Source organism: Anomaloglossus baeobatrachus, chromosome 3 (genome assembly GCF_048569485.1).
Source record: "Anomaloglossus baeobatrachus isolate aAnoBae1 chromosome 3, aAnoBae1.hap1, whole genome shotgun sequence".
Lineage (NCBI taxonomy): Eukaryota > Metazoa > Chordata > Amphibia > Anura > Aromobatidae > Anomaloglossus > Anomaloglossus baeobatrachus.
In genome coordinates, this window is record NC_134355.1 from 282,730,303 (window position 1) to 282,743,855 (window position 13,553).

Here is a 13,553-nt window from a genome sequence, read left to right on the forward strand (position 1 = left end):
GCAAAAATACGCTATTAACCTGGAGATATGGCATTAATCTTTAGGTTGACCATGCGACCACTGCAATGAGAGCCACACTGCCTGGAGGACATGATCTGTATTCTTCCCAGCAGCCTCCAGCTTTCAGTTATAGAGGAATGGGTGGCTGGTGCAATTTCATTCACCCCTCTGTAGTTAGTGAGTGGCAACTGTAACCACATCTGTGTCCCTACTGCTGACCAGGCTGTCAGCCAGTGCCAGGGGCATGGTTACAGTCGCCATTCACTATACACTGAGCTGTGAAAAGAAATTAGGCTCATTTCCTCCCAGCAATGGGGCTCTTAGTGCGGGTACTGGGCAGCTTATGAATCCTATTAGCCTAAAGATTAACCTTTTACCTGAAGGTTCCCTTTAAAGACTATTTATCACTTGTCTGTGACTGCCATTTTTATTTAAGTATACAATGGGCAGCCGAACACTGGTGATTTCCCCAAATTTGAAGATTTACAGTTAGGTCCAGAAATATTTGGACAGTGACACAAGTTTTGTTATTTTAGCTGTTTACAAAAACATGTTCAGAAATACAATTATATATATAATATGGGCTGAAAGTGCACACTCCCAGCTGCAATATGAGAGTTTTCACATCCAAATCGGAGAAAGGGTTTAGGAATCATAGCTCTGTAATGCATAGCCTCCTCTTTTTCAAGGGACCAAAAGTAATTGGACAAGGGACTCTAAGGGCTGCAATTAACTCTGAAGGCGTCTCCCTCGTTAACCTGTAATCAATGAAGTAGTTAAAAGGTCTGGGGTTGATTACAGGTGTGTGGTTTTGCATTTGGAAGCTGTTGCTGTGACCAGACAACATGCGGTCTAAGGAACTCTCAATTGAGGTGAAGCAGAACATCCTGAGGCTGAAAAAAAAGAAAAAATCCATCAGAGAGATAGCAGACATGCTTGGAGTAGCAAAATCAACAGTCGGGTACATTCTGAGAAAAAAGGAATTGACTGGTGAGCTTGGGAACTCAAAAAGGCCTGGGCGTCCATGGATGACAACAGTGGTGGATGATCGCCGCATACTTTCTTTGGTGAAGAAGAACCCGTTCACAACATCAACTGAAGTCCAGAACACTCTCAGTGAAGTAGGTGTATCTGTCTCTAAGTCAACAGTAAAGAGAAGACTCCATGAAAGTAAATACAAAGGGTTCACATCTAGATGCAAACCATTCATCAATTCCAAAAATAGACAGGCCAGAGTTAAATTTGCTGAAAAACACCTCATGAAGCCAGCTCAGTTCTGGAAAAGTATTCTATGGACAGATGAGACAAAGATCAACCTGTACCAGAATGATGGGAAGAAAAAAGTTTGGAGAAGAAAGGGAACGGCACATGATCCAAGGCACACCACATCCTCTGTAAAACATGGTGGAGGCAACGTGATGGCATGGGCATGCATGGCTTTCAATGGCACTGGGTCACTTTTGTTTATTGATGACATAACAGCAGACAAGAGTAGCCGGATGAATTCTGAAGTGTACCGGGATATACTTTCAGCCCAGATTCAGCCAAATGCCGCAAAGTTGATCAGACGGCGCTTCATAGTACAGATGGACAATGACCCCAAGCATACAGCCAAAGCTACCCAGGAGTTCATGAGTGAAAAAAAGTGGAACATTCTGCAATGGCCAAGTCAATCACCAGATCTTAACCCAATTTAGCATGCATTTCACTTGCTCAAATCCAGACTTAAGACGGAAAGACCCACAAACAAGCAAGACCTGAAGGCTGCGGCTGTAAAAGCCTGGCAAAGCATTAAGAAGGAGGAAACCCAGCATTTGGTGATGTCCATGGGTTCCATACTTAAGGCAGTGATTGCCTCCAAAGGATTCGCAACAAAATATTGAAAATAAAAATATTTTGTTTGGGTTTGGTTTATTTGTCCAATTACTTTTGACCTCCTAAAATGTGGAGTGTTTGTAAACAAATGTGTACAATTCCTACAATTTCTATCAGATATTTTTGTTCAAACCTTCAAATTAAACGTTACAATCTGCACTTGAATTCTGTTGTAGAGGTTTCATTCCAAATCCAATGTGGTGGCATGCAGAGCCCAACTCGCGAAAATTGTGTCACTGTCCAAATATTTCTGGACCTAACTGTATATTAACACGCTTATGGGAGGGTGTAGTACCTGACTTTCTAGCAAAAATTGGGTCGAAATTGCAACTTTTGGGATCATTGCATTTTCTGTGAAAATGTCCATTCGCAGACAATACCAAATTAGAGCTCTTCTTCAGTAGTGTTATCTTTTTTACAATGAAAGGAAACCTATAAAGAAAAATGCACCATACCTAAAGTGAAGCATGGTGATGGGTTGAAAATGTTGTGGGGCTGCTTTGTTGGTACTGGAGGCCTTGAAATTATTGTAGAAACATTGAAATCAGAACATTTTAGAGCAAAATTACAAATAAAACTGTTATGGCTAAGGTTGACCATTGCAGTGCTGCAAATTAATCACATTTATCATAAATACAATCTGAACAATGCATTGGTCTTACAAGAGAAATAATCCTGAGGGATATTCCTGGCACGAATTCGGGCTGCTGGTCCATCGTACAGATAAAAAAAGTTAATAGATGGAAAGTAATCGGTCATAAACTCCAGCTGTTCACAATAGGTTTTCTCCATTCCTTAAAAACAAGAAGATTTTAATTATATCAATACACAAAGATATATATAACATTGATTTAGCTACAGAAAACAGCTTATGTATTAGAACACCGTTAAAACTGACTGTTTTACAACATGGCATGATGCTTTATATGTATGTTGTATTTGTCACAATGAATGAAAGTTGTTATCAAGGAAGCATTTGCTATAACATTGTTTTGGCTAATCATAGTCCATACACATGCTAATTGCATATGTTGAAGATTTTCCAGGATACGTGCCTAATTTTTGCCCCAAATGTGGCATAAGCCTACTTTAAAATTGTAGGAATCATTAAAATGTTAAATAAAGAGTGCATACCATGATCAGCGACCAATATCAAGTTCACGCAGTTGTGAAGATTTCTTTGCTTCAACCCATCCATAAGCATCTGTACAGTCTTGTCAGCGCGTATCAAAGCCTTAATCACCTGAAAAGATAAATATAATATTGGTGCTAAAATGTAAAACATCATTACAGATTCCAACAGTATCGTATTTATCATCTTATGATATGAGAAAGTTCAGATTTATCAATGGGAATCTGTCAGCAGCATAATGTAGGGTACGAAAGTCTTATTCCAGGGATGTGTTACTTTAGCTGGTGTGTTGTAGTTTCAATATAATCAGAATTTTATAAGCAGGACATTAACAGTACAGGACAACATCTCACACGCAGAGTAGTCAGGCTGATCTGTATAACCGCGCCCCACCACTGATTAGCAGCTTGTGGACAATGCACAGTGTACACAGGACGCTGCCAGTCAAGGGTGTGGGTGAGGTTATATAGAGTCTAGAAGTCTTAACTCTGCTACATCGACTGTACAACAGACAAAACAGATATTCTATGAAAACTACACCAAGCAGTCTAGTAAGTGGCACATCCCTGGAATCAGGCTTTGTTACCCTATATTATGCTGCTCTCAGATTATAAATCAAAAGCCTGCTGACAGATCCCTGTAAGAATGGGGTCACACAAGCGAATGTTCTCTCATGAGAGAGAATCTGCCCAATTATGCTAATGATACTTAGGTGGGCTTTACACGTTGCGACATCGCTAACAATTGCTAGTGATGTCCAGCGCGATAGCACCCGCCCCCGTCGCACATGCGATATGTGGTGATTGTTGCAGTAGCGAACATAATCGCTACAGCAGCATCACACGCACATACCTGCTCTGCGACGTCGCTGTGACCGCCGAACAATCTCTCCTTCAAGGGGGAGGTGCGTTCGGCATCACAGCGACGTCACCGTGACGTCACTAATCGGCCGGCCAATAGAAGCGGAGGGGCGGAGATGAGCGGGACATAAAATCCCGCCCACCTTCTCCCTTCCGCATTGCCGTCGGGACGCAGGTAAGGAGATGTTTGTCGCTCCTGCGGGTTTACACACAGCGATGTGTGGAGCTGCAGGAACGACAAACAACATCGTACCTGCGGTCAAACCAACATTATGGAAATGAACGACGTTACACAGATCAGCGATATTGTACGCTTCTGTGCTCGTTCATCGTCGCACCTAGGATTTACAAGTTGCGATGTCGCTACCGGCGCCGGATGTGCGTCACTAACGACGTGACCCCGATGATATATCGGTAGCGATGTCGCAACGTGTAAAGCCTCGCTTAGTGTAAACTCTAATTCGAGTTTGAGCTGCGTGTCAATTTACTTCTATCGGATTGTGTCACATACGAGAATCATATCACAGGTACGGAAAAAACAGGTAGCTTAATTTCTCCATCTCCTCCTTTGTCTAATGTCGTACATGCACCCATAGACTCGAATGGGTGCACGCTATCTGATATACGCTGCCAACTACAGCATGCTGTGTTTTTATTTTCTCTTGCCAAATCGGCATGAGAAGAAAAGCACTGTTTGGCACTACTCCATACAATATCATTGGTCCGAGGGCTATCCAATAAAATATCAGATAACCTTCATCAGTGATATATGCCTGTGTGAATAATAGAGTAATATCTATCACAATCTGATCCTCCTTATGATCAAACATGACATAAGTGAGAATGGATCCCTAGAGCGTGATACTTAGGCCACATTTAGACATCTGCTTTTTCAATTATGTGTTCTTTTCATGTCATAGATAGAATATGTACCCATTACCATGTCATGGCTACAAAACGTTCCCCTTTATATGTAAGGGGCCGTTCACAAATCCATATTTTTTTCCAAACTGAGTGGACCACAAAAAATAAACCAGACAAATCAGTTTTCTTTTATCTAAGTCACTGGTCGAGATCACCATGAAATCATGGACAGCACAGGGATGCCACCTTTGTGCTGTCCTCATTTAACATTGTAGTGGGTAGGGAAAGCTTTGACATTTTTTTTTTGTTTTTTTTTTTTGTTTTTTAAAGCATATAAGAAATTTACTCATGAAACATTCATCATAAAATATGGTCACAAACCCTGACCAAACACAAACCCTGACCAAACACAAACCCTGACCAAACACAAACCCTGACAAAACACTGATTAAAATCTGATTCGGCACACTAATGAAAATTGGATTTCTTAATGAGGCCTTTGACTAACTGTATTTTTTATGCTTTTTATTCATTGTGCAAAAAAAGAAAAAAGTGACCTGCTAACTTTATTTTGCAGGGCAGTATGATTAGGATGATACCAAATAGCAAATGTATCTTTTTTTATATTTACTTTTAGTAAAAAATGTAAACTATTTTTTGTGCTGCAAAGTGAAGCTCTGTTCAATGTGGAATGGCCATTACTGAGCACAGAGCAGGTCCTATTCACCTATTAAAGGGGCTGCCCATTAGTCAGACGACTTCTCCTCATTCCCCATGTTCCCCTTTAAAATCAAAAAAGCTCACACCATCCCCCCCCTCGTGCTGGCGCCATTCTGCAGTGTCGGCACTCGCTTTCGCAGGGCTCAGGTGAAGTTCTTACTCATGTGAGCCCCACCGGCTTCCCTCTCCCCAGCTTAGGACATATGGAAGTGAGCGGCCAGCAGCAGATCTTACTTCCTATTGATTACTCATACATCTGAAGGCGGAGCGAGGAAAGCTGACAGTGATTAGGTGCGGGGCTTGTGTGATTTAACAACCTCATGTGAGCCCCAGGAGAGTGAGTGCCGACACTGGCTTGGGAGGTAAGTATAGGCTTTTTCATTTTAATGTGGACAAACATGGGGAGTGAGAAATGATTATCTGAATAGTGGACAACCACTTTAAAAAAAGCCTCAATAATAATTATCTATCTTCTGTGTCCTGCAATTCCTTCAAACCCACCACTTTAGAACATAGATGATGAACAAAAGTAGGGTCATGATGTTACCAGCTTTCCCATCAACTCTATTTAAATCAATTGTACTGACCTCTAATAACAGACAGAGGCACCTTCACATCCTCATGCTACGTTAATATTGCCACTGAGAAGAGGAAGACTTAGATTCAAGCCAATATCTTACACCAGGGGTCCCAACCCATAGCTCATGAGTAACATGTGGCTAGCCTGCTCCTGACATGTGGCTCGCCATCTGTCATTGAAAATGTAGCTGTACATGGCCGTGGGCCGTCTGTTTCTCAGGCCAGTGTTTACTGGTGGGCAGATTGAGCAGCTGATTCAGAGCCCCCACGCTCTGAGGGGGGGCTCTGAATCAGTTGCCCAGTCTGCCTACCAAACTTCAGTAATAGTACAAGTTTTGTATCTGTACTATCACTGAAGCTTCTGCAGTTGCATAATGTCCTTTGGTGATATCACAGTCATGTGACTCACCTAAGGTCCTAACGCTGCACTGCGGGAGTCCCCAGACCTGCACATATGTGATGTCAAGGACCTGTAGACCCCGCTTCTATTCAAATGTATGCGTGTCTTTCAGGCGTATATACATTTCAACACTGCATTGACAGGACTGAGGCGGAAGAGCTCCTCAGCACCGCACCAACATACCGTCATCACCGGGGCAGGGGCTGCATAGAGGAAGACTGCGCATAAGTAAGCGCTCCAATAGGAGAAAAAGTAGACATATAGGCAGGGGTGTAACTACCGCAGTCGCAGAGATCGCTACTCTGACTGGGCCCGGGGGTGCAGGGGGCCCGCCTGCCCCAGCCCCTGATTTAGATGGATGTGTGTCCAATGGCACGCATCCAGCTTAAATATTTCGGAGCACTACATCCCTGCACTGCAATGTGCCGGCCACCGATTAAGACCATGAATATTCATTGCTGCCCATGCACACAATCCTGGGCATGGGGAGCAGAAAATATGCTGACAGCTGCCAGTGCTGTAAGTGGCCATGCATGTCACTGATGTCATGCACTGCGCTGCTTACATGCTAGTCAGATGCCAGCATGCCAGCATCGCAGGAGCACACAGGGGGAGCGCAGGGTAGGTGAGTCCAATCGTTTATTATCATTTTTTTTACTGTGTGCGAGGGTTGGACTATATACCCGAAGGACGGAGTGGCTATATACCAGGAAGATGGGGAGGCAATATACCAGGAGGACAGGGAGGCTATATACCAGGAGGATGGGGAAGCTATATACCAGAAGGACTGGGAGGCAATATACCAGAAGGATTGGGAGGCTATATACCAGGAGGACAGGGTGGCTATATACCAGAAGGAGAGGGAGGCTATATACCAGGAGGAAGGGTAGGATATATACCAGAAGGATGGAGAAGCTATATACCAGGATGGGGAAATGTTTGGGACATATATCAGGATGGGGCTATATACCAGGATGAGGACATGATGGAGCCATATAAACCAGGATGGGGCCATGATAGGAATATATATACCAAAATGGGGCCATGATGGGAACATATATACCAGAATGGGGCCATGACGGGAACATATACACCAGGATAGGGTCATGATGGGAACATATATACCAGGATGGGGCCATGATGGGGCCATATATACCAGGATAGGGCCATATATACCAGGCTAGATCCATGATCGGGGATATGATATGTGGTCTGGTCATAGTGTTGTGGTATTTCTCCCTTGTATGTGATAATATTTGGTTATTACATGGTCTAATTATGGTGTGGTGGTATTACTCTCTTGTATGTGGTTGTATTTGATCACTATGTATTGGTAAAATGTTTTTTTCTAAGTACTCTCTATCCCCTCCACACTCCAAAACCACTGTTAGGTTATAGGGTTTACCCATTCTTGGTGGAATCTTCGGCAACTGTTGTAGCTTGCCAAATCCAATAGATGTGTAATGGACATACCGTTAGGATTCGGCTCCAATTGCCGGTTCCAGTGGTAAAGGAACTTGCATCTTGTGCCAACTAGAATCACAGTAATTTTTCAAAATAGAACATTGCAAAACTCAGCTGAGACTCTAGATGGCACCTGACCACAAGTATATAAATCGTATGCTTGCGGTCACGAGACAAGCACTGCAAGCTGCGCACAATTAAGATTTGGCCAGCTGTAGTGCTTCCTAAAAATTTCACCAGGGCTGAAGAATTATTTACCTTGCTTTCTGTAAAATTAGTTCTGTTTTTGACTGAGAACTTAACTTGCACAACTTATCAAGATAAGACACTGAAAACACTCAAAATATCTGTCCAGTGCTGTGGATTGCTGGTCATTTATAATAGGAATGATATATTTTATACATTTACGTTTTGATAAAGAGGACACTGACTTACCCCACCGCTAACTGGACCAAATGAATGTCCTGAGGAGTCCGGTTCTTCAATGTACAACGTATAAAAATCTGGCCTTTAAAGCAGATATAACATGTGTTACATAGATGAAAAGATAGGTTGCGCTATTACAACCGGAGCAGAAGTAGAGATACCTTTTATCTTTTGGAAGGTCGAGCCACTGCAGGATGGTTTGTATTCTTTCTTCATATGCAACAGACCTTACAAGAATAATGGAAACATTATTCTCTGCCAGTTCCTTTTTCTGGATACTTTTATGTTACTTTTATATTGTTTTTTATTTTTATTTTTTTGTTTAGACTTATCATTACAATTTGTGCCATTCTTACAAAAGGAATATTAGTAAAAATAAAAAGTGTCCCTTATAGATGTTTATTGGCAGCACAGAAGTGGTTGACACTTGAAATTTACATGTCAGCTATGAGGAACATCCAGCACTGCTCTTGGACTGCAATAACCCATGTCAGCAATTGCACAAATTTTAATTAACTCAGTGCAGACACATCAGAAGGTTCTGGGTGTTTGTTAAAGGAACTCTGTCAATAGGTTTCTGCAATGTAATTTAAAGACAACATGCTGTAAGAGTTAAAACAGAGAATTCAGCCTTTCATTTCTTATCTCACAGTCTTTTTTATTTACCTGCAATGTTAGTTTAAGCCTCTTAGCTTTATCATTAGTGGGTCTCAGCAGCCCGTGAGCAGTAGTCTTACTCAGTCCCCTTCTGTTATTAGCAGCTTCTGCCTGTGGAAATGTACACTGAAAGCCTGGTGTGGGCAGGGGCAGCTCTTCCAGCACTGCTACGTACAAAATCAAAAATCTTTCACTGTGTCAAAACAGCTGTGGCCACTAATCTAAGTGATACATCGTTGAACTCAGGGGTTCTTTGCCTACATCCTGTTGCTCTCAGATGAGGTAGCAAAAATCTGCTGACAAATTCCCTTTAAGGATACTTGCATTTGATAAAAAGCCAATACTCTTCCTGTTTGACTCATTTATCAGCAAGGACTAAGTTCATGTCAGGTCTAAAATCTCCTGATGTATACAGTGATGTACCCATAAAGTTTAACGGGCTGTTCTTATGCAGTCAACACCTGTCCATATGACCTATTAAGAAATATGGACTTTATGGAGGGGTGACCTGACTCAAAATCCAGCTGTATGAACCAGAAAGGCTTCCATGCTACTAAACTTCCACTGCAAGAATAATGCCTGACCAGTTTCTCTTGGTATATTCGGCTATTAGGAATACTGCTGCTGTCTGCATTTTAAAGGGAGTTTGCCTGATAAAAATAAAAATTGGCCAAAATGATGCAAAAACATTTTATTTTGAGGTGTATGTAGTCAGTTTGTTGCACGGATAAACACAAATAGCTATAAAGAAATGTATATGTTATTATGCAGTATACGTTTAATGGAAGTCAATAAGGAATATGGTTGCATATCTCTGGTCATATGAAAACACTATAAATAGTGTGAATCTAGCCTAACTTCAATTACTACCATGCTTCCATGTACTGTAATTACAGATTATACAAATTAAGATTTAGAATGGGTCAGTGTCTAATGGATTAACCCTCTTACATGGCAATGATGCACGCTCCCCTGCCTTTCAACAGCTGTTTATGTGCTGCCTCCTGCTCCCAATGCCTGCACACACTGCACAGGTCTCCCGGGACGGCACTTAGGGGGCACGGCTGTGAGCCTTAGCTGCTTTTAAAGTGCCAGCCTACTTTGTATTTAAGGCATCCCCCCACTAGGGAGGTGCCTGAGCAACATAGTCAATTAATTATTGTCTTCTGTGCTCGTTACTTATACCCGAGTCCATCCCTGCCCTGGAGGTCAGCTGCCAAAGTCCCGGACGCTACCTTGAGAGTTGCACCTGATATCTACCGTCAGTAAAGTCAATACTCACCATCAAAAGCTCTAGTGAATACCCAGGAGACACTTAGTTAAATGGTTACTCCCACCTTCAAGATCCTATCCCAATATGTAGTAGATGCAATAATAATAATAATAATAATATTAGCACATAGCTCCAATTAGAAATGTAGTATAGTTATTCTGAGTCACTACGTCGCTTCCCTCCTGTTCAGGGCATTGCAAGACCTTAGGTATCCATGGTTATGATCATCCATATAGTTACCGTTAGTTAGTTAGTTGCTAGTGGTTATAACCATTGATACCTAAGGTCCTGCAATGCCCTGAACATGAGGTAAGCGACATAGTGAATCAGAAGAACTATGCTAGATTTCTAATTAGAGGTATTTGCTAATATTATTATTATTATTACACCTACTACATTTTGGGATAGAATCTTGGAGATGGAAATACCCTTTTAAGCCCCCACCACACCAGGGTAAGCCCGGGTTCCCCCTGTGGTCCAATGGGTAAACTTCTGCTCACCGCAACACCGGCGAGCGTAAAACAGATATCCAATGATGTAACTGTAACGCCTGCCTGGATCAACAGACTCAGATGGGATGTAATGGACAGGCTAGAGGGAAGCCACTCACCAAGCAGGACCCCCAGAACCCTGAAACCCTTTAACCCCTATACAGGGATTTGGAATTACACAGGGCCCTGGAGATCACTACCTGTGGAAGGCTGCAGTCCGATGAGAGTAGTCGTCAGGCAGGGTCAAACCAGGAATAGCAGAACAGGGACAGAATCGGCAGGCAAGGACGTAATCAGAAAACGTAGCAGAGGTCAAATCCAGATCGGGTAGCGAGGTACAAAAACAGCAGGCAGAAGGGTAGTCAGAAAACACGCAGAAGTTAGCACACAGGAATCACAAAACAGAATAGGGTGGATCAGGAGCCAGGAAATCAGAACTATCTCTGGCAGAGGTCAGTAGACAGGAGGGGAACTAAGAAGGGTGTGGTGTCTTCCCATTGGCTGTAGCTGAATGCTGGCAACGTCAGCTGGAAGACACACGCCACCCACAGTCAGCCAGTGGTACTGCAGATCCCAAGATAACCCAGCCCAGTGGATGATCGGAGCCTGCACCCACTGGTGCCGCTGGCATCGACTCCATTCCCATCACCAGCACCATCCACGGCAGGAACACGGCATCGCCTGGCAATCGGAGTAGAAGTCGCTGGAGCGGACTCCGGTGGTGACGTAACAGTAACCTTCTGTCTAAATAAGTTTACAAAACAATCGACCAATGGAAAGCCCCTCTACAAATAATTAAATCTAATATCTGTGCTCTCCTGAGCATACTCACCCATCATACAGCTTATGGAAGTCAGGGTAACTACCATTAATTTTAACATCTGATCCAGGCCAAAAAAACGTGCCAGCCTTTAATCCTTGGTACATGGCCGTTAACCATACCTATATAAAAAATAACACATTTTTTAAAATAGTTTTCTCATGTCACAGAAAAATAACTGTCCCCATTTATATAGAATATATATTTAATACACTTACACCGTGTGCAGAATTATTAGGCAAGTTGTATTTTAAAGGATTTTTTTTTATTATTGATCAACAACTATGTTCTCAATCAACCCAAAAGACTCATAAATATCAAAGCTTAAAATTTTTAGAGGTTGGAGTGGGGTTTGTTAGATTTGGCTATCTTAGGAGGATATCTGTTTGTGCAGGTAACTATTACTGTGCAGAATTATTAGGCAACTTAATAAAAAACAAATATATTCCCATCTCACTTGTTTATTTTCACTAGGTAAAGAAATATAACTGCACAAAATTTAGAAATAAACATTTCTGACATGCAAAAACGAAACCCCAAAAACTTAGTGACCAATATAGTCATGTTCCTTTATGATGACAATCAACAGCCTACCATCCACAGATTCTGTCAGTTGCTTGATCTGTTTACGATCAACATTGCATGCAGAAGCCACCACAGCCTCCCAAGCACTGTTCCGAGAGATGTACTGTTTTCCCTCCCTGTAGATCTTACATTTTTTGAGGGACCACAGGTTCTCTATGGGGTTCAGATCAGGTGAACAAGGAGGCCATGTCATTATTTTTTCATCTTATAGACCTTTACTGGCCAGCCACGCTGTGGAGTAGATGGATGCAAATGATGGAGCATTGTCCTGCATGAAAATCATGTTTTTCTTGAATAATACCGACTTCTTCCTGTACCACTGCTTGAAGAAGTTGTCTTCCAGAAACTGGCAGTAGGTCTTGGAGTTGAGCTTCACTCAATCCTCAACCCGAAAAGGTCCCACAAGTTCATCTTTGATGATACCAGCCCATACCAGTACCCCACCTCCATCTTGCTGGTGTCTGAGTCGGAGTGGAGCTCTCTGCCCTTTACTGATCCAGCCTCTGGCCCATCCATCTGGCCTATCAAGAGTTACTCTCAATTCATCAGTCCATAAAACCTTTGAAAAATCAGTCTTAAGATATTTCTTGGAATAGTCTTGACATTTTATCTTATGTTTCTTGTTCAAAGGTGGTCCTTTTTCAGCCTTCCTTACCTATGTCCCTGAGTATGGCACACCTTGTGCTTTTTTATACTCCAGTAACATTGCAGCTCTGAAATATGGCCAAACTGGTGGCAAAAGGCATCTTGGCAGCTTCACGCTTGATTTTCCTCAATTCATGGGCAGTTATTTTGTGCCTTTTTTGCCCAACATGCTTCTTGCGACCCTGTTGGCTATTTGCCATGAAACACTTGATTGTTCGGTGATGACGCTTCAAAAGTTTAGCAATTTCAAGACTGCTGCATCCCTCTGCAAGACATTTAAAAATTTTGGACTTTTCAGAGCCCGTCAAATCGCTCTTCTGACCCATTTTGCCAAAGGAAAGGAAGTTGCCTAATAATTAAGCACACCTTATATAGGGTGTTGACGTCATTACACCACACCCCTCCTCCTTACAGAGATGCACATCACCTGATTTACTTAATTGGTAGTTGGCTCTCAAGCCTATACAGCTTGGAGTAGGACAACATGTATAAAAAGTATCATGTGATCAAAAATACTCATTTGCCTAATAATTCTGCAAACAGTGTATATACTGTACATATATGTTCGTGTACTGTCTAGTTATTATTCCTTTTAGTACACTATTTTTGAAGTAATTTGCACCACTTTGTCTTTTCTTCCAAGTACAAAATTTAAAACTCTTTTGCGGCATTTTTCTTTTTATTTGCACCTAAACCACCAGTTTAGGTTTTTGTTGGTGTAGAGTTTTCATAGATGACTAGATTACACATGATTTATATGCT

At 42.1% G+C, this 13,553-nt stretch overlaps 1 protein-coding gene and 1 long non-coding RNA gene across 3 annotated transcripts in view; one reads left to right on the forward strand and one right to left on the reverse strand.

Annotated features, from left to right (window-relative positions):
* Positions 1–13,553, reverse strand: part of ENPP3 (ectonucleotide pyrophosphatase/phosphodiesterase 3) — a 213,944-nt gene that overhangs the window by 93,603 nt on the left and 106,788 nt on the right. For both annotated transcript variants that reach the window (XM_075339878.1, XM_075339879.1), the window contains exons 9-13: positions 11,574–11,683; positions 8,482–8,547; positions 8,330–8,402; positions 3,010–3,118; positions 2,538–2,669 (exon numbers count right to left, since the gene is read on the reverse strand). In XM_075339878.1, the coding sequence (XP_075195993.1) occupies positions 2,538–2,669; positions 3,010–3,118; positions 8,330–8,402; positions 8,482–8,547; positions 11,574–11,683 (490 nt within the window). The remainder of the gene's footprint in view (positions 1–2,537; positions 2,670–3,009; positions 3,119–8,329; positions 8,403–8,481; positions 8,548–11,573; positions 11,684–13,553) is intronic.
* The window catches only part of LOC142296376 (uncharacterized), a 61,976-nt gene that overhangs the window by 11,372 nt on the left and 37,051 nt on the right, over positions 1–13,553 (forward strand). The window lies entirely within an intron of this gene.